A 21,238-nucleotide genomic window follows, 5' to 3' on the forward strand; every position below is an offset into this window, starting at 1 on the left:
AATTTTGAAAATCGAATTTAACCCCCTAAAGGATAATATTTACACCAACTACACGTAACAGCCAGTAACCAAAGAAAAGAAACTAATTGTAGTTCTTAATTTTTATTCTGTACATGTCCACACAATTCACAATACAGAAAAAGTGTCCAAAAAGTAACTGTAACTAGTCAATGTCTTTTTTCAGAGATTAGTTCAATCTCCCAAATTAATTCCAGTGAAAATCTCTGTAGAGCAACGCGGTGATCAAGATAGTTTGTATAAATAGGAAATGCCAGAAAATTAGGGAAAAATACTTTATGACTTTGTTACAAAAACTCCATTCTCCCGCAGCCCACCCTCCCCACCCACCCTCCATTTTATGTTATCTGGATCCTCCTTTACCTGGCAATAAACTTCCTCATCCTCCTGCCGCAGATGCTACTTTGGTTTGGATTCCACCTGCCAGCTGGCAGCTTTGCAAAGGCGTGACTGTGGGATGTGGTAGGGCAGAAGCAGAAATCATGAAAGAGCCCTTTATAATGTGGCTGCAAAGCTTCCTACAGACATAGCCTTCGAGAGTGGACTCCCACAGCCAAGGGTACTCAGGATGCCCAGGAACATTATCCCACTCAGAAATCAAATTAAATGAAAGGTATTCACTCTTCTGGAACTGAGATTGTCCTCTATTTCTTAATTCTTTACAGGAATGGTTTTCATCATTTTCAATCAGCTATATAGTCCATATAATATTCAGATTCATGGTTGCCCACTTCATCATTGGTAATTTTAAAAAAAACCCCACGGCCTAACTTTTTAACTGAGACTAATTTGGACCCTAACTTTTCTAAGATGTGTTTTGCAAAATATTCTGTTGTCTTAGAATATTTTGTCTATTAAATTTCCAAATCTCACTACCCAGGATGGCAAGAATCCCACATGTCCCAGCCCACAATCAGGATGTTAGCAAGCATCAAGCTCGGTGCCAGTTGCATTGGGAATTATACATGTTATCAAAGCCTCAGTCCAACTAATGGGGGAGGGGGACAGGGAATGAAAAAGTTTACAGTTAATAAAACCTAAAAGGTTAGGAACCATTTGGATTCATCACACAAAGTACAATAAATATCAAAGCTAGACTCTACCTTAAAAATTGATCTCACTAACATATTTGAGAGAATTACCCACAAATTTAAAAAAATATATAAGGTAAACCAATTTAGGGCTTTCATCTATTTATTTTTACAAGAAAATTCATAATAATCTATTTCTATAATTCTTAAGAGGAAAGGTTACATGTAAACCCCCAAATAGGAAAGTCATAGTCTCAGAATTTGTAAGGATTATGAAAAAGTCCCTAAATTGTCCTTTATTTTTCTCAGATTTTATCGGAGTCCTGCACAAGTCCACAGTCTAATCTCTGAACATTTGGAGAAACTCTTTCAAAATCAACCCAGTCCTTTGGAAAGCTCTGCTGGAAAGTTCTTCCTTCTATTACCAGAGCCCTGTTTTCTCCTAAATTCTAGACATAATCTAATTCTTCTAAGCAATATATGTTGACTATTTCACAACTGAGAAACTCTTTGTAGCCACTCTAAATCACTTCAATTTTTCTCTGTATCTTCTGAATTTGCTTTTCATGAGGATCAAAGTTTGCTGAGAGTATATATTATTCATTTGTGGGTTGCCATGGCAATTTAAGACTAGCGCCCTATTACTGTATTACTCTTGAGAATCTTTTTTTTTTTTTTTTTCCCTATTACTCTGCTTTTTCTTACCTTCCTGAGCCAGAGGCAAGTGGGAAGGGTGGGAGACAAGATGGAGTGGGAGCAATTCTCTGAGCAAGCCTCCAGATATGGGTCCACAGTTAACAACTATCTCAGGAACAACTCTCACCCCCATGCAGCCAACCTGAAATCTAGGAATTCATGGAAGTAAGGGAAGGTAGGCAATTAAAACTAGTTCACAAACAGAAACATCCCGGGAAAATTAGTCTAGGGATGGGAGGTTAAGTCCTGTTTCATGACAACAGGTTACAGAAATTGCCTCCATGCCTTTTTGTAGTCAGAAAATACAGAGATCTTCTGCCCGTTCTCCAAGCTCCAGTTCCAAATGCACACACCAAACAAAAAAAATGGGGAGAAAGTAGGAGAGTGAACACTAGATCCTTTGTTTTCACTTTAATTCCTGAATTTGTGACTTATGACTTAGGAGAAATATATATCTTATTTAGAGATTTGGGAATTGGCTGGCAGTGGTGAGTGTGTGTGTAAGCAAAGCAAATTTTTTTTTTAAGGTCATGAAATACCGGCTTCTAAATGGTCTGGGATATATTTACAGTGTCTGGTATTTTTACAGAAATACTTTCATTGCATCTATATGGCAGGAACTTGAAAGAAGGGGGCTGTAATTGAGTTCTGCTCCAGTCTAAAATCATAGAAATTGAAACCTGGAAAACATCACAGAAGTCTTAGTCCAAGCAATTGCTTTAACATGATCCCTGATCTGTTTGTTCAATATTTACTTATATGCCATAAGAAACATCAGCTGTGATAAGTTCACGTTTTTTAGGAAACCCAATTCATTTTTCTGGATGTAATGTTTAGGGAAAATAAAATCCTTACATAAGAAATAAAGCTGCCTCCCCTCCATGTCTGTTCCTGATCTCGTCTGTCCTACAGAATTTGGACCTCATAGTCCTACTTAAGCCATCTTCTCCCAACATTCCTATTCATCTGGCTCCCTTCCAGATCAAACACCCCTCTTTTACATATTCATCAACTGCCCACAGTGGTGCCTTGTAAATATGAGATTAGGAATGGAAGGATATCTCAGGCCCGTTTGCTCTTTCTACCTCAAGTGTGGCATCTTCAGTGTTAGGCCTCTATGTATTGTGTTGGCTAAAAAAGTTTGGGTTTGTCCATAACATCTCATAGACAAGCCCAAAAGAATATTTTGGCCAACCCCCTACATGAATGTGTATGATGGATTTAGCCTTGTATACTCACCCAAAACTTTAAGCTTTGGAGTCTTGAATGGCAAGACACATTTTGGTGCAGTATTCTGAAATAATATTATTCCAGTAGTGACTTTCAAGGAGAGAAAATAATACCAACATTTAAAAATGCTGAGAATCACAAAGTAGAGAAGCCAAGAAGTCCCCCCTCAGTGTATTTTCGTAAAATCCATCCTGGTGCCAAAACATTTGGTCTTTTCTCCCCCTTGAAATGTGTCCAACCTGATAAGCCTCTGTATGAGAGCAAAACCCCTAAATTTTTAATTTCATATTCTCCCTCAGTCCTAACCAACTCATGCTATGGAATCTTAGGTAAATATTTTTTCAAGGAGGCACCTTCTAAATGATGGAAATCTGAATGATGGATGTAAAGAAGCATTGAAAGCAATGGTGGAAAATTATTTACTTAGAAAACATCTATTGTAGACACATTAGTCTGGAATATCTGAAGATCTTAGCTGTGCTACGGTTCTACCACTTACTACATGGATCAGTGTTAGTCAAATTCATTGCTCTGAGATTCTATTTATTTATTTTAAACACATTATATGCATTAAATCTCAGGGGTTTGCATTGAGGCTCAAAAGTGTAAAAAATGCATCAAAATGCCTAAGTAACATTCTAAAATCATTGAAACTGTTACCAATACATTGTACAGATTTGAGTGGTTAAAATTATTTTTATTGAAAGCTCTACGCACTAGAGGATTGAGAAACAATTTTCAGTTGCTCCCACCACTACAGCCTCCCATGTCAAATGCTATTTGGCTCAAAATACTGACACTATGGAAAAATGGGCAAAACCAGAATCATTACTTATTTTCATGGGTAAGCTCTCCCTTGTAATTACCATGCCAGGAGCAGAAGCCAGGGAACTTTCCAGGATTGCCTTTCATGGACATTTGCTTGGACCTCAAACATCTTTTAGGCAGCGCTTTCTCCTCTGATTATACCAGATTACAAGTAATTCTAAGAATATCAAACTGCAGCACGTTTTTATCCTGAATTTGAATAGACAGTAAAACAGATTTCAAATAGGACTTTTAAGGATGCCTAAGAATATTCATCAGAATCCATGGTGCTTCCAGAAGTAGAGTTATACCTCTTGGTATGCTTTCTTTTCATTAGCTCTTAAACTCATGCTTAGTTTTAAGATTTTTAAGTGATAACTAAATGTCATTCTCTTTAAGACTTAGACTGTCACAAAGTGATATTTTAAAAGATTAAAAGTCAAGATTTTTATAAAATTTTCAAAGGGATTCCTCCCTTTCAACAAAGTCATTTTAAAAGAATATTTTAGAAAACTCCCAGAATCGAATCCAGCCCCCTCAGACACATGTCCAAAATCACAGCATCCCTCCAGGTGGTCCACATAGCCTCTGCTTAAATACTCCCCATTACTAAACGTTTCTAATTCTGGGACAACTCCACTGTTTGATGATACTTATGCTTCACCTGTCTTCAGTCAAAATCCAACTGCAAGTTTTGCCTCTTGTTCCTAGTTCTGTCCTCGAAAATAGGATAAACATCTGGGCTCTCATTTTAGTAGTGTTTCTAAGTCTCATCTTGAAGTCTTGGTTTCAGATCCTTTTTTTTTTTTTTTAGGAACAGTGTCAAGACTCCAAGAGAAAGGGAATGCAAACTGTGGCTTCTTTCATATTCTCGTTTCATATTTCATAGAAATAAAACATGGTTAGGCTTGAACTTGCAGGGCATGCTCCCCAGTACCATGGGCTTCTGTACAGAACTTATCAGATTGGAATTTGTATTTTCTCCTAGACTGAGTTCCGTGAGGCCAAGAGTTCTCTCTCTTGCAGTCATTCTTATATCCTTTGTATGGTGCCTGCACCAGAGTAAACATATCTTCAAATGCATGATTAAATATATGATTGTATAATTGATTTGTGAACAGATGACTGTGTGTAAAATGACTGAATATATGTATAAACAGATTCTGGAATATGTCCACCATGAAGATACCATCCAAATATTCAAATCTCTACTTTAAAACATAATGCTTCAACAGCCTAATAATTATTTTTTATGTCTTTTTTTTTTTTGGTGGGGGGCAGGTTGGGGGGACAAGTTCAGTAACTGCCAGTGTCCTGGACAAACAGGTTGTCGTGAGCACGATTCCCCTCTTAGTTTCTAGTTTTAGGTTTCTCTTTGTGAGGTTGTTGTTTGTTGTTTAGTCGCTAAGTCATGTCTGACTCTGCGACCCCATGGACTGTAGCCCACCAGGCTTCTCTGCCCATGGGATTTCCCAGGCAAGAATACTGGAGTGGGTTGCCATTTCCTTCTCCAGGGGATCTTTCCTACCCAGGGATCGAACATGCATTGCCTGCATTTACCATTGAGCCACCAAGGAAGCCCATAAGATTTCTCATTCAACTGTGGCGAGATAGCCTACATCCATAAATAGCCAACAGGGGTAAAACACAGAATCCAGCCACCCAGGTGACTTCCTGGGGGCACATGGTTTATATCACTGGGTGTGGAAGAAGCTTCTATAATTGTGTACTCTCATTTTTGACTAGGACAGAAATTTGCTCCATCTATCTGGGAAATTACTTCTCAGAATAAGACCTCTTGTAACTGTGCAAGATGATCAAGGTCAGTGGGAGTCTATTTGTCCTTTAGGCAAAATGGATACTTGTCCTGGAGGGTAATTTTATTTTGATCCAGTTTGAACATAATATCTGGGGGAGACTCGGGCATCTGTATAATGGAATTATTGAAGGTAGTGGCAGAAAGTCCAGGAGTGGGACTACTGCTATGGTCAGACAATTGGAGGGACCAGAGATGGGATTATGACCAGGAAATAAAAATGGGTCGGTGCCAAAGTCAGTGTGAGGGGCCAGGCAGAGGGAAAAAAAAATAGGACTTAAAATAATCAGCTGAATATGGCATTTAGAGAATTAGAAACTTGAGATAGTCAGAGATGGTTCTAAGACCTGGGCAGAAGCAATTTTATACTAAATAAATGTTAAAGATCAGAAAACTCTCTAAAGGATGTTACACTTTTCCCCCTAAAATAAAAATAATCCATTTAAGTAATTAGTTTTATTGGATGGTTACGATGAGCCGGTTTAACAACAATCTACTTTATTTTTAAATAGCATAACTTAATATAAGATGCTGTTTTCAGTGATTTCATTAGCTACTCTTACTGGAAGGAAGCCAAGTTACTCAGACCCTACCCATATCCAAGTTATGACACCTTTTTGGCGGGAGCTTGCCAGAATTAAATATCATTAGGCAGCCTACTGACTGTCAGTCCTGTAAACTCAGCCTTGTAAAGATGTGTAAGAGTGTCACAGAGAAACTCTCCACTCGAGATCCACAAATAGCATAGACAAGTCTCGAGGCTCAGGTAGGTTGCATGCTTCATGGAAGGTAAGAAAAACAATCATAAGACCTCTTGGTCACAGATTTTATGACACAGGCAAGAACAAATGTCATGTGCATTTGAACTGCTGCAGTAACAGAACTGGGCTTAGTAATAGGAAAAATAACAAAGAAGAAAAGAAAAATTTCCTATTACCTTATCTTTGCCCGTTGGAGTTAACCACACAGGCACAGATGACTAGCATGCTTATAAAATGTTTTTTTAAACTTATGCAATATATGTGTATAGGATATATACACATATATGTCTACAATTAAATACATCTCTATGTGTGCGTGGAGGCTTGTATATGCAGAGTATGTCTGACATATGTACAAGCAACAATGTTTATCCGTGTTCCCACTGTTTATCTCTAGGGGCCGAACAGAGGACTCTATACCAGCAGAGAGCAACACCTTGACACTGCATGTGATACTCATCTGTGGTATTAGAACTTCTTCAAAAAAGCACATTCAACTTTTATAATTTAAAAAACCTAAACATTTAAAATAAAATTGACATGGGGAAAAAAAAAAACACTGCTGCCCCACATTTTTGAAGACATGAATATTATAAGGTGTCCAGTCAATAAATCCTGGCAATCCTTTAGGCAAAGAAACTGTTATTAGGTCTAAATGGAAACTACTTGCTTGTTGAGGATCTCTCAATGTAAACGGACCTGCCTACACACTCAGGCCAGCTAGAACAGAAGGATGGGAACAATGGAGCACGTGTGAGGCTTTCCAGCACTTGCTGCTAGTTTCAAGGCTGTGTACTCGCCGGTTAAATTCTCCATTTCAGACACTGCATTCGTTTTAGGTTAAAACCTCTGTGTGTGCGCTCAGTTGTGTTCGACTCTTCGGAACCCATGGACTATAACCTCTACAGAGGTAACTGAAACTCTGAAAGTGAAATTCCCGGCCGTGGTGTTTATTTTCTTCTTAGCTTCTGTTCTTTATCATAGTCCTTGAATGTGATAAGCACAGCACAACTGGGTCCTTTTTCATTAAATGCATCATATCAGAATATAAGGCTACCAGAAAATGACTACCTTTAAGGTTATATAATGTTGGCTTTTAATAACTCTCCATTTCTCACGCCTCTATCTGCCCAATCTAAAAATGGAATCCCAGAGCAGACAGGAGCACAACGCGAAGAGCTCTCCTGAGCCAAACACAGAGGAATGGCAGCTGAGCCAGCTACACTTGGCAGTACTGTCTCAGTAGGTTTTGTAGAAAATTGTATTTCCATAGGTGTACAGTTTCATGTCTTTTAAAGTTACGTGGATTATCAGACCAGCGCCAGACTATTTGCTGCCATGCTTCCTGATGGCCCAGGAGAGGAGCTACTACCTACCTAAGCTATGTTGGAGACTCCTAGAGCACATGCCCTTCTCTCTTTTCTAAAGCCCAGGACTGTCACATGCGGTGGCCATTTTTTAAAAAAAGCTACAGGAGGTAGATTTAATGTTTAAACCATTAAATAGGTCACTATTCTGACCATTTCTGATGCTTTTTTTCCCCTCAAAACCTAAGTTCTTAGGGTGTTTGCTTTTTCAAAGAGATATTTGCCTTTGTCCTATGTCATTCCCCCATCAATAATGTAGGACATTAATGTCTCTCTTTTTTGGTTTGGAACAATTTCCAAATGCATCAGGACCCCTACAGTAGTCATTGCTTCATCTATTTCCATACTGAAGATTTACGTGTGACTTCAGCTGGAGCTATTTGAATTGGCCCACAGCCACCTGCACCCTCAATTTTCTCTGGGCTGTTTGGAAGCATCACAGAGAAATATGAGATGGTGGTTGGTGAGAACAGAATCCTTCATCCCAGCGATCGCTATGTGGCCAAATGCTTGGCTCAATATAGGGCATGGAAGGCACCATTCAAAGCCAGATTCCAGTCTGTCTAAAGGATTATATTTCTGTCATCACAACATCTCCTTGACAGTCTCACCAACTGAAAAATTCCCAGCAGAAGCCCAGTGATTAAATTCTCCTGGAGCATGTTTCTTTCCAGCTTCTGGAAACAATCTACTGCAGTCCCTTTGGCCCTTGCCAGAAAACCCAAAAGATCGCTCCATTTCTAAGACTGATGTATGAAAACAGATTCTACTTTCCACAGCTGAAAATAACGCCAACAGTTTGATTTGGAAACAACTAAGGGCAGATGTGGTCCCCATCCACTGAGAGGCTGTTCCCACCTAATACAGTGTATCATCTCTGTACTTTCAAAATGACACGTGACCAAAAGGGGTTCAGATAAGCGAGGCGGCACCACTGGACTTTAACTTAAATGCAGAGAGACAATCATTTATGCTCACATGCAGAAACACAAAGGAAACACTTGGCTTGTGTCTCAGAGCAAAATGGAAGAAAGCTCAGAAGACATTGGTTTAGTTTAAAGCAAAAAGCGTCACCCACTTTCACTTCTGCCTTATGCCCAAGTCAAGCAGATGTTTTCTCTGAAAGTGAGGAGACTTTTTCTCCTGATTCTTTAGTTATGAGAGAGTGCCTAACAGAGGTACCTGGAAGTACCAACTGGTCTGTGGCATGATGAAAAGCTGTAATTCTACTGCCAGCGAGATGCTTCTAGTTAGACTCCCAACAGTAGTCGGCACTAAGAACATTCTGGCAGGGGAAATAGAGAAAAGGATATATCCGACCGCCCTGTACATGAACAGCGGGGGTACAGTGCTATCAGGTATGACCCTGGAATCTGACAACAGCAGGTGAGGCATCCATCCAAATGATCCAGGCATCTTGAAAGTCTGGCAGTGGAGCTCGTAAAACAAGGCTTTGTCCTTGGGACAAGGCTCCCTCAGGGTAACGAAAACCAAGACCTTAGAAGGAAAACCTAAAGCGGGCCCCTTCTCAGCACTGTACCCGAACCTATTAGCCTCTGTGCAGCACTCTGGTGACTGTTTTCTACTTAAGTGAGTTATTTTGACATATGTTGCTACTTTTGCTTTTGCTGTTTTATTTCAAGTTGATTAGCCTGCTTTCTACTATCAGTCAAAACGCCCAACAGTAAACGCTGTCGTAGTGCTCCATTTCCTGTCACCAGAGTTCCCACTCACGGTTCTCTGCTCTGCAATTTCAACAGCACTTAAAATGGAGTGGTTCTGCAAACCCGCTACGGGCCTTGGTGAGAATCCACTGCCCATCTCTGCTGCAGCAAAAGGCAAAGATGGCTACACGTAGGCAGTACGGAGCTGGGCCAACAGCCCAAGCTGAACCAGTCCTCCATGGCTCTTGGCAACAGTGCCGCCACCTGGGCTGACCCCTGGGTCCCCCTCCGAGGTACCACTCAACCCAGGAAACTCCCATGCCACCTTGCTGCATCTCAGAGATATTGCACACAAGCGGACGCTATCTATGTGGCACTCCCAGCTCCTATATAATGAAAAAGGGTTAGGGAGGGAGAGGAGACATGCAGAAAGGTCACTAAGTAGTCTCGGTATATTTAGTCTTGGAAGTGGAAGCGGTTTTACAGTTATATTTCTGCAGGACATCCAGAGGGTTTGAAAAGACCTTCAGAGTCTCGTGGTCTTCAAAGACTGAATGTAAAGAGAACAGATCATATATATTTTTTTTAAATCGATGGGTTGTTACAGTAGAATTGTGCGGTACAGGAGAAAAGTGAATGCATGGGGGGCGAGGGAGCAGTGCCATTTATACGAACATCCTTGGATCTTTAAAATAAATTATACAGGTGAACACAGAAGTTCATGCTACTTGCTGGAAGCAATAAGGATCGAATTTTGTGGAACTCGCAGTCCACAAATCTCCAGGTGTCCTGCCTCGTCCTCAGCGGGCTATCATGTTCTGTGGTACATCTTGGTAGCCCTTAAAACTGGTGGCATGGTCTCAGATAGATTCTTGCAGGAGAGACAGATTTATGGATTCCATCAGCTTCTTCCAGAGGAGCCGCCCGATCACCAGGAGGGCACAGGTGAGATGCTTGTTGAGGTTCTCTCAGCCTGTCTACCAGGGTCAAACAGCAGTTTCCAGGTCCTCATGGCCAATGATCTTATAATTCTGGCGGCTTTCCAGGTAGGCAGCCAAGTCTGGGTCCCCGGCCTGTTGGGCTCTGTCTTGAGGTGTCTTACCCTGTAGGTAACAGTGAAGAGGAAAGAGACACGAACACTTTGGAAACATTTTTTAAAAAATCATAGAAACAGAGCAGCTCAAAGATAACTAAAACTGATCTTTCCATGTTTTCTGTTTGAGTTGATGAGATACTTTCTAAATCTATTATTGCATCAAACGTGTGAGATATGCAAGTTCAAAAGAGATGATCCCTTTTCAGAGGTGGGGCTTCCATCAAAGGAAAGGGAGGTTCATAGAGTAACTAGTTACACAGCAGCAAATTGTGTAGCACAGGAAGTATGAGAACCCAGATTCTCTCAGAGGGGGATAGAAATCACTGAACAGAAAGTAGGGAACCAGGCATTCTGATTTCTAGTTTGGAAGTCTTTCTGTGATACTAAATCCTGGGAAATAACAAGCAGAAACAAAGAAGGAGGGATGATCAGAAACAATTTAAAAGGTGTTTCTTCGCTGGTTTCAAACTCTTCAGTTTGGTTCTCCCTAATTTAGAACTATTTTATCTCCCTAAAAAGTAAGTTAATTTCTGATAATAAAAGTGATGGGTGTTGAGTACAGAAATCTTGGGAAAGTAGAAAAGTATAAGTAAGCAAAAATCACCAGTAATTCCACTATACTAAGACAACTGCTATTACCCTTCCCATAAAGGAGCTATTTTCTTATTTCTGTAGCTCTACACACAATTAGTTTTATGAAAACTAAACCATACTTTGTGTATATACTTAGGTAATGTGCTTTTGCACTTAATAACATATAAAACCTCTATGTCATGAAATGCTCTTCTGCATCATTGTAAATGACTCTATAATTTTTTGCAGTCTATTATAATGTTGGGTTTCCCTGGTGGCTCAGCAGTAGAGAAGCTGGCTGCCAATGCAGGAGGTGTGGGTTTGATCCCTGGGTTGAGAAGATCCCCTGGAGGAGGAAATGGCAACCTACTCCAGTATTCTTGCCTGGGAAATCCCATGGTCAGAGGAGTCTGATGGGCTATAGTCCATGGAATTACAAAAGAGTCAGATACAACTCAGTGACTGAACAACAACAAATTATAATGCTATATGTATATTTATTGATTTAGGTCATACCTGAATGGTCTAGTGATTTCCCTACTTTCTTCAATTTAAGTCTGAATTTGGCAATAAGGAGTTCAGGATCTGAGCAACAGTCAGCTCCCGGTCTTGTTTTTGCTGACGGTATAAAGCATGGGCTCTAAAATCACTGCAGATGGTGACTGCAGCCATGAAATTAAAAGACACTTGCTCCTTGGAAGAAAAGTTATGACCAAAGTTATGGCAAAGACATTACTTTGTCAACAAAGGTCAGTCTAGTCAAGGCTATGGTTCTTCCAGTAGTCATATATGGATGTGAGAGTTGGGCTATAAAGAAAGCTGAGCACCGAAGAATTGATGCTTTTGAACTGTGGTATTGGAGAAGACTCTTGAGAATGCCTTGGACTGCAAGGAGATCCAACCAGTCCATCCTAAAGGAAATCAGTCCTGAATATTCATTGGAAGGATTGATGCTGAAGCTGAAACTCCAATACTTTGGCCACCTAATGTGAAGAACTGACTCATTAGAAAGGACCCTGATGCTAGGAAAGACTGAAGGTGGGCAGAGAAGGGGAGGACAGAGGATGAGATGGTTGGATGGCATCACTGACTCAATGGACATGAGTCTGAGTAAACTCTAGGAGTTGGTGATGGATAGGGAGGCCTGGTGTGCTGCAGTCTATGGGGTTGCAAAGAGTAGGACACAACTGAGTGACTGAATTGAATTGAACTGATGTATATTTATACACGTAATATTTCTGAAATGAGGCCAACAAACATAAGTCAACCGTTAAAGGAGGAATGGTCTTCATTATTTTGAATGTTTATAGACATACTTAACCGTCCTTGACGCTTCTAATTTTTGTTCAATGGTATCTACTTAAAAATGATATTGTTTTAAAAATTTTTGTTGGAGTATAGTTGATTTACAGTGTTGTGTAAGTTTCTGCTGTATAGCAAAGTGAATCAGTTATATACTCTTTAGATTCTGTTCCCATATAGGTCATCACAGAGTACTGAGCAGAGTTCTTGTGCTATATAGTAGGTCCTTATTAGTTAGTTATCTATTTATATATTCTAGTGTGTATATGTTATTCCCCAATCTTCCAGTTTACCCTTTTCCTCCTCCCTTTCCCCCTTGGTAGCCATAAGTTTGTTTTCTACGTTAGTAGCTTTATTTCTGTTTTGTAAATAGATTTATTTGTATCATCTTTTTAGATTCCACATCAGTGATACCATATGATACCTGTCTTTCTGTGTGTGACCGACTTCACTCAGTATGACAGTCTCTAGGTTCATCCATGTCACTGCAAATGGTATTATTTTGTTCTTTTATATAGCTGAGTAATATTCCATTGTGTATATGTACAAAATGATATTAAGTTCTACGGAAAGGATAGAGGCATGATCACTGTACCAGATAAATAGTTCCATGTATAAAAATGCACACAAGTATTACAGAAACTATCAAACACTTCTCAGCCTTATCTTTTGCAATGGATGGTATCAACTTCAATTAAGTCTGATCCTAGTAGCCTACAAGGGCATGTGGAATAGAAGATAAAAGGGATGTAACAATGGCTCTAAATGCTCTAAAATTTTTACCTATTTAGTTGGGATTTAATATTTAGCCATAGCTTCAAGTTCCTATAATTTTATTCAATTTGGTTACAGTACTTGTAGCTTATCTTTTTTCTTCCGGAATATAGATGATTTATAATACTGTGTCAGTTTCAGGTATACAGCAAAGTGATTCAGTTTATTTACACACACACACACATATCCCAATTCTTTTTCAGATTCTTTTTGCATATAGGTTATTACAGAATATTGAGTAGAGTTCCCTGTGCTATACATAGGTCCTTGTTGATTATCTATTTTATTTATATGTAGTAGTATGTATATAAAATAGATAATCTCCCAATTTTTCCAAAACTTTCACCAAAACTCCTAATTCCCCGCCCCCCAACCTTTCCCTTTTAGTAACCATAAATTTGTTTTTAAGGTTTGTGAGTCTGTTTCTATTTTGTAAATAAGTTTCTTTGTATCATTTTTTAAAGAGATTATCTTGTCATCAACATTAATGAGGTTGAGATTCCCAGTTTCTAAATAGAGGTGGAGTGAGTGTGCCTTTGAGTTGATTTTTAAGGAGCCATTTTCTATCGAGAGAAATTCTCTCAAAATATTGCTTCTCTCCAAAAATTTCCAGGAGAAGACCCAGTCATAATTATGATATTCAGCTTTCACCAAGCATAAAATTAGGGAATGGAAAAAATTAGAGGATCCCTGAAAAGGATGAAGCATAGCTCTATTACTCCAAACGGTAAGCTCTCTAAAACAAAATGTTGGGTGCAAACGTAGGTTATACAGAAGCATGTAGTATAGCTTGACTTTACCTACTTGCAGGAAATGAGAGAGAAAAATGGACATACCCACATGTGAGGAGAAATCATTAATGTTGTAATGGTATATCGGTCTAGATTGTGGGATTTCTAGCAGTTTTTACTTTTTTAAAAAATTTTTGCATTGCTAGAGTTTTCTGTGAGGCTGTACTATATTTATAATAAAAATAATAAAACTTTGCATTTTGAAAAGAGGACATACATACATAACACAAAATAGAAATATCAAGGAACATTGAGTCCCTTTATTTGATTCAGAAACTTAGATTAAAAAAGAACCATCTGTTCTGGGTCCAGGTCTCCTGGCCAGTCTCTTCTTGGTCCCTCTATTTCATCTTGCTCCTCCCTTCTACCACCTGAGTTGAGACCAGTCTCTGGTGCACAGGCAAGGGCCCTGCTGTGTTCAAGTGGCTCCAGCAAGAAAGGCCAAGCCCACCTCAAATCTTGGCCTCTGCTGATCTTGCTTCCCTGGGTTATGCCTCTCACTAAGGTTACACATCAAAGCAGTTGAATGCAAATATCATCTGGGAAGAATATCACAGTGAGTAATTATCTGCCATTTGGAATCTTATACCCAGTTAGCTAACCAGACAGGTAATAGATCAGCTAGAAATGAAGACCCGGCTTAATAAATTCAATAGTCTAGATTTATCAGAATTAAGACAGCCAGGGACCTCAGAGAGCAAGGATCTGGTGGGTCACAAGGGAAATGAAGAATCAAGCACTGAAACTGGTTCAGAAAGGACAGAAAGGTCCATATCAGAGAGAAAGCCATGTCACAATGTACTGCAGTTGGAGGAAAGTCCAGAGTGAAAACCACACACAGCTCCCATTAGATTTATTTAAGTGATGAGCAATTCTGAAGTCATCAGTAGGCTTGTTCGTTACCTGTTTCTTGTCTACATTCATTGACGCCAAACTTAGGTTACTTAGCACATACTTAATGAAGTCCTCACTTATATATTAAAATTCTTCTCTGTAACCTGCTACAGTTAAGTGGCTTGTCCTTTCTTAGAGGGTGCTTTAAAACTCAGAGCCAACCATGACCATGACCTCAGATCATCATAGCAAATTACTCTATGGGGTTGATCTCTATTAACTCTTCTCTCTGCCTCTCTCTCCCCTTGAGTCCTGAGGTCAGAGCGTTCAGAGGTCTATGAAGCCCCTTGGACAAGCACACACCCTCCCTTTGTGCTTATACATTTAAACTGCAGTTTCTCTAAATGAAACACTTTATTTTGGCCTCCTTTTTCCAAAGCCCCAGGCACTTCCATAAGTACAGAAAGGATGCCTTTGCTCCAAGGCAATGGAGCCAGAGATCCTGCCCTGGGGGAGGATGCCTGCACTCACTCATCAAGTTACCTTGGAGTCCGTCTTTCTCAGAGATGCGCCTGCGTCCACCAGAAGCTGGCACACGGCCCGGTTCCGCTGGCAGGCTGCCTTGTGCAGTGCGGTCTCACCCCTAAATCAAAGATGAAATGGGTAAAGGGCTGGAGGCGGGAGTGGGGGTGGGGGAAAGGGGGCAGGGAGGGAAGTGAGGGTCGCATCGTACCCCTGCTGCTGACCTTCTGTGCCCCCTGGCCACTTTCCCACCTATGGTTGAGACCACAGTTGCAGAGCACGAACAGGGGCGGTGGCTGACCGGGGTCCTAAAAGTACCCTGAGTTGGTCATCGTCTCACCATAACACCTGACTCCAGCCTCTTTTTCAGTGTTGGCTGGTTAGGTAGGCTGAGTGATTTTGTTTTATATGACTACTGTCTGATGTAAGTACTCTTCAGTGGCACTCTGAAATAGACTGATGTGCGTAGACGTGTCTGAACAGTGTGCAGCCACTCTGTGTAGACATTCCAGCTATGTCCCGTAGACATCGGGACATAGCCAGAATGACGTGAGGTGAAGTGCACACAGGAGCAGCACGGAGCACCACATCGCAGGGCTCAGTAGACCACCTGGCCCTGGGAAGACCACCTTCTGGGACTTGACTTCAAAGACCCAGGAGGCAGCCACTCTGCCCGACCCGCTGATTCCTTGTGAATGGAAGGGGAGGGGCAGACCCAGAGGATATCTGGGAGGGACAGTAAGAACTCTGGGAGAGTTCAGCAGCCTGAGTCACCTCTAGTTAGCGGCAGGCCTGAGGTCAGCCCACTTGGGATGGGGAATAGCCATGGCAAAGTGACTATTTCTCCAACCCCCACAGACAGCAGAGGGAGGAGAATATTCCCATCCTGAGTCTAAAATTGAAAAGACACTTAATGCCAAGCTAGGGTGAATGACAACCTTGCTGATGGGATCTGTGGTACGTGAACAAGCTCCTGTAGCAACGGATGGTTCCTTCCTTGTCAGTGACTCATGACTAAACCCCTCCTACTTTTCTTCCTTCCGGGCTCCTTAGCCCTTCTCCACTCCACTGACTCAGTGGACATGAGTTTGAGCAAACTCGGGGAGATAGTGAAGGACAGGGAAGCCTGGTATGCTACAGTCCATGGGGTCACAAAGAGTCGGACACAACTTACAGACTAAACAACCACAACTCCACCCCACCCATTCTTTATCCTTGTTATATTTCACTGCAGTTCTCTAGAGGCTCCTCCTGGCTTCCAGAGTTAGATGTTTTTAGCCTTTCTTTGTCCCTGCTTGGGGAATAGTAACTGTTGTGCTATTCTGGGAATAAAAACGTTGACAACAAATGTTATTAGTTTGGGGGCCAACTGCAGAGCTGGTGAGTTTCTGAACCAGAATTCCTCTTCTGAGGCACAAAACATGGAAATGGTTGGAGCCACTATGTTCCTGGTTCTCCAGTGGTTGCATATAACTTGTTCCATTCTAGATTTAGCACAGAGAAATTGTCTCACTGCACAAAAAGGGTGCCTTAGGGCATTAGGGCTTAATTTGCTTATAAACCTCAGTTGAGAAAGAGTAAATGGATGGGTAATTAAGAGCTAAGTACATTAGACTTCTCTGCCATTCAAGGTGCACCAGTGCAGAAGTACCTCCCTTGAAGGAAGTTCTAAATGATGACCAGCAATGGTTATGTATGCAATCATCATGACAGGTACCATCTATTTTTACTGTGTAAACTTTGATTTAGAAGATTAGCTCTACAGTCATAAAGGCAAGTGAAAGTAGGACATTTTTATATGATCTCAAGAAGACAATCTAGACTACATAATGCAAGGCAACACTCACGTTTCACTGTCTGCCATATCCAATAACTCGGACGGTCCTAAAGAAGAGGAAAAGCAAGATGCCCATCAGAAAAAAGTTCAAAAAATTACCATTAATAAAAAACCAAAACTGTAGTCACAGAATTAAAATACTTTGGGAGGCTGAATAAGAGCAGAGTATTTAGTTTCAGGGATAATAAGACCACCTCCCCCTCCAAAAGAGAAATGCTCCCTCCAACTCCCCCTCATCAATCTCTCAATCATCACCAGGCAATATGTAGAGAATGGGAGATAAAAAAGAATACAGACTCTGCCTTCAAGAAACTTTCAAACAAGCTGAAGAAATAAAATTAATAGGGATAGAATAAATTAAGAATAATTAAGTGGCTATCTAAAGAGGAAAAGGAGAATCAGGTGGGCTTTAAAGTCTACTTTTAGCACAGGTTGTTTGGGAAGGTCTTATACAGCATACCATTAAAACTACAAGAGACTGTATTATTAAGTGCTCTTTATCTGACATAACACTTAGCAGCTTACACTAAGTCAAGACATTATCTACCCCAATTTCTTTATTTTAGAAATAGAGTAAAATTCTATTTTTCATAAAATTTCCCTCCCAAAATCTGGAAGAAATGTTATATATAAACATCAAATGGTTCTATATGCTTCATCAGGAATTGAAACATTCTGAGTTTTCACATTCACAACTTCTTATTTGTTCACTAATTTACTCAATTCAACCTGCAAACCTGCTTGGAATGCCCACCTCTCCCCCTGCTGCACTACTGCTTTCCTCCAAACCCTTCCTGCAACTTCTTACCTGCAGGTATCAGCTGATCCACATTTTCTCCAGAAAGCTCTCTATTACCACATTCTTAACATTGCATTAGATGCCCTGCCCATGTGTTCCCTCATTTTGTATGTTAACCCTATTTCCTACAATTAGGAGGGTAATATAATTAACCATCAAAACTGAGAGTATCCCTAACAAGTAGGGATATACAATCACCTTACTGATCATGACACTTGTCAAGCCATATTAAAATTACCTGCTGTCTTGTCTCTCTCCACAACTAGATTCTGGAAAACCCCTTGAAGTTGTGGCAGATGCCTTGTCCAACACTGTGTCCTCCGTTGGTGACTGGCATAGAGCACGGTGCCAAGCAGAGGCTTAAATGTTTGTCTGAATTAATGAATAAGGAGCCTGGCAAGCTACAGTCCATGGGGTTGCAAAGAGTTGAACACAACTGAGCAAATGACACACAAACAGATGGAAAGGTATACAGTGTTCTTGGACTGGAAGATTTTGACTATGCTACCCAAAGCAATCAACAAATGCAATCTCTATCAAATTACCAGTGCCATTCTTCACAGAACTAGAACAATAAAGTTTAAAAATTTTATGGAAATACAAAAGACTCCAAATAGCCAAAGCAATCTTGATGAAGAATGGAGCTGAGGAGTCAGGCTCACTGACTTCAGACTATACAAAGCTACAGTAATCAAAGTTGTTTGGTACTCGCCCAAAAGCATATAGATTAATGGCACAGGATAGAAAGCCCTGAAATAAACTCAGGTACCTATGGTCAGTTAATCTACAACAAGGGAGGAAAGAATATACAATGGAGAAAAGAGAGTCTCTTCAATATGTGGTGCTGGGAACACTCGACAGCTACATGTAAAAACTTGAAATTAGAACATTCTCTAACACCATACACAAAAATAAACTCAAAATGGATCAAAGACCTAAATGCAAGAACAGAAACCATAAAACTCCTAGAGGAAAACATAGGCAGAACACTCTGACATAAATTGTAGCAATATCTTTTTGGATCTGTCTCCTAGGCTAATGGAAATGAAAACAAAAATAAACAAGACCTAAGTAAACTTAAAAGCTTTTGCACAGCCAAGGAGAGCATAAACAAAATGAAAAGACAACTTCCAGAATGAGGGAAAATATCTGCAACAATGCAACCAAAACATGCAAATAGCTCATACAGCTCAGTGTCAAAACAAAACAGAACAAAAAACCCATTAAAAAATGGGCAGAAGATATAAATATTTCTCCAAAGATAATATGCAAATAGCTAACAGACACATGAAAAAATGCTCAACATCACTAATTGTTAGAGAAGTGCAAATAAAAACTACAATGAGGTATCACCTCACACCAGTCAGAATAGCCACCATCAAAAATATCTACAAACAATAAATGCTAGAGAGGGTGTGGAGAAAAGGAAACCTTCCTATACTGTTGGTGGTGACCAGCCACTACAGAGAACAGTACAGAGGTTTTTTAAAAACTCAAAATAGAACTACCATATGATCCTGCAATCTCATTCTGGGGCATAAATCAGAGAAAAACATAATTCAAAAAGATACATGCACCTCCATATTAACTGCAGCACTATATACAATAGGCAGACATGGGAACAACCTAAATGTCCATCAACAGATAAATGGATAAAGAAGATGTGGTGCATATATATATGCTGGGCTTCCCTGGTGGCTCAGATTGTAAAGTGTCTGCCTGCAACGCGGGAGACTTGGGTTTGATCCCTGGGTTGGGAAGATTCCCCTGGAGAAGGCAATGGCAACCCACTCCAGTACTCTTGCCTGGAAAATCCTATGGATGGAGAAGCCTGGTGGGCTACAGTCCATGGGGTCACAAAGAATCAGACATGACTGAGCAACTTCACTTCACTTCACATATATACATGTGTATATATACACACACACACACACACACACATATATATATATACACACACATACAGTGGGACACTACTCAGCCATAAAAAGGAATGAAATAATGCTATTTGCAGCAACATGGATGGACCTAGAGAGTATAAGAACTAAGCCAGAAGAGAAAAACAAATACATGATATTGCTTATATGTGGAATCTAAAAAAAAAATTATACAAATAAACTTATTTATAAAACAGAAAAAGACCCTCAGACATAGAAAACAAACTTATGGTTACTGAAGGGGAAAGGAGGTGGGCTGGATAAATTAGGAATTTGGGAGTAACCAGGAATTTGGGAGTAACCTAAACACACTGCTACATATAAAATCGATAAACAAGGACCTATTGTATAGCACAAGGAAGTTTACTCATCATTTCATAGTTTTGAAAAAGAACATATAGATACATTTTATTTTCAATATACGTGTGTGTGCATGTGAGTGTGAGTGTGAGTGTGTGTGTGTATATATGTACACACACATTAAACTGAATCACTGTGCTATATCCCTGAAACTAACTTAACACTGTAAATCAACTACACTTTTCAATGAAAACAAAAGTCACTGGTCAAGGGGAAGGGAGATGTTCACAATCCTCCTGGTCATCCAGGAGCTACATCACCAACCTCCTCTCCTTTCTTTCCATCTATGGTCCTTAGGACAGGTCAATCTTCTCTTGAAACATCTGTCCTATTACTTGTTCCAATTTGTCCTATTTGACAAATACACTTCCTAATAGGTCTCCGTCAGGGACATAATGAGCGTGCAGGACTGTTACTAAGAAAACATATAAAGATCTAACATTTAGATTTCTAGGCTTCAAATTCATCATGTGTCCTCTGTCTCCCCAAGTATTTAAAACATTGAAGTTCACAGTCTTTTACTTGGAACTACCCCACCTCAATTTGTTCTCAAGGCTCCATTTTATTTATTTTTTGTATAAGCTAAATCAGTAGCTGCATGATCACCCAAATATTTCTGAGACTCTCCCAGCTCTGAGAGCTTTCTCCCTCCAGCTATCTAAAGCAGCATTTTCTACCCACATACCTAAATCTTTGGAGGAACAAATGGCAATCCAGTCCAGTATTCTTGCCTGGAAAACCCTACGGACAGAGGAACCTGGTGGACTACAGTCCACAGGGTCACAAAGAGTTGGACGCGACTGAGCATGCACTCACCTAAATCTTACACATTCTTTAAAAGCCCAGTGTGTGACAAGGTCCTCTGAAAAGGCCACCTTTGACCTCATTTCTGAACTCCCATAACACTGGGGTCGACCCCTGTACTGTGCATTTGCTTTCTGAATGTATGCCTTATCTCCTTAATTATTCTACATCTTTTAAGTGTAAGAACACTTTTTCTTACCCTTCTAGCACATTCCCTGT

The 21,238-nt window shown here is 40.2% G+C and overlaps 1 protein-coding gene and 1 long non-coding RNA gene across 11 annotated transcripts in view; one reads left to right on the forward strand and one right to left on the reverse strand.

The window, feature by feature from the left end:
* LOC129659553 (uncharacterized) overlaps positions 1 to 6,916 on the forward strand; it is a 27,409-nt gene extending 20,493 nt beyond the window's left edge. The window contains exon 3 of the long non-coding RNA XR_008718121.1: positions 6,757 to 6,916. This is a non-coding gene — a long non-coding RNA (uncharacterized LOC129659553). The remainder of the gene's footprint in view (positions 1 to 6,756) is intronic.
* Positions 87 to 21,238, reverse strand: part of DGKI (diacylglycerol kinase iota) — a 430,242-nt gene continuing 409,090 nt past the window's right edge. For all 10 annotated transcript variants that reach the window (XM_055591024.1, XM_055591028.1, XM_055591025.1 and 7 more), the window contains 3 exons: positions 17,130 to 17,166; positions 15,304 to 15,403; positions 87 to 10,493 (listed from right to left, as the gene is read on the reverse strand). In XM_055591024.1, coding sequence (XP_055446999.1) covers positions 10,377 to 10,493; positions 15,304 to 15,403; positions 17,130 to 17,166 — 254 coding nt within the window. In that variant the 3' untranslated portion in view covers positions 87 to 10,376. The remainder of the gene's footprint in view (positions 10,494 to 15,303; positions 15,404 to 17,129; positions 17,167 to 21,238) is intronic.

The sequence above is a fragment of the Bubalus kerabau genome, chromosome 8, assembly GCF_029407905.1.
Source record: "Bubalus kerabau isolate K-KA32 ecotype Philippines breed swamp buffalo chromosome 8, PCC_UOA_SB_1v2, whole genome shotgun sequence".
Taxonomy (NCBI): domain Eukaryota; kingdom Metazoa; phylum Chordata; class Mammalia; order Artiodactyla; family Bovidae; genus Bubalus; species Bubalus kerabau.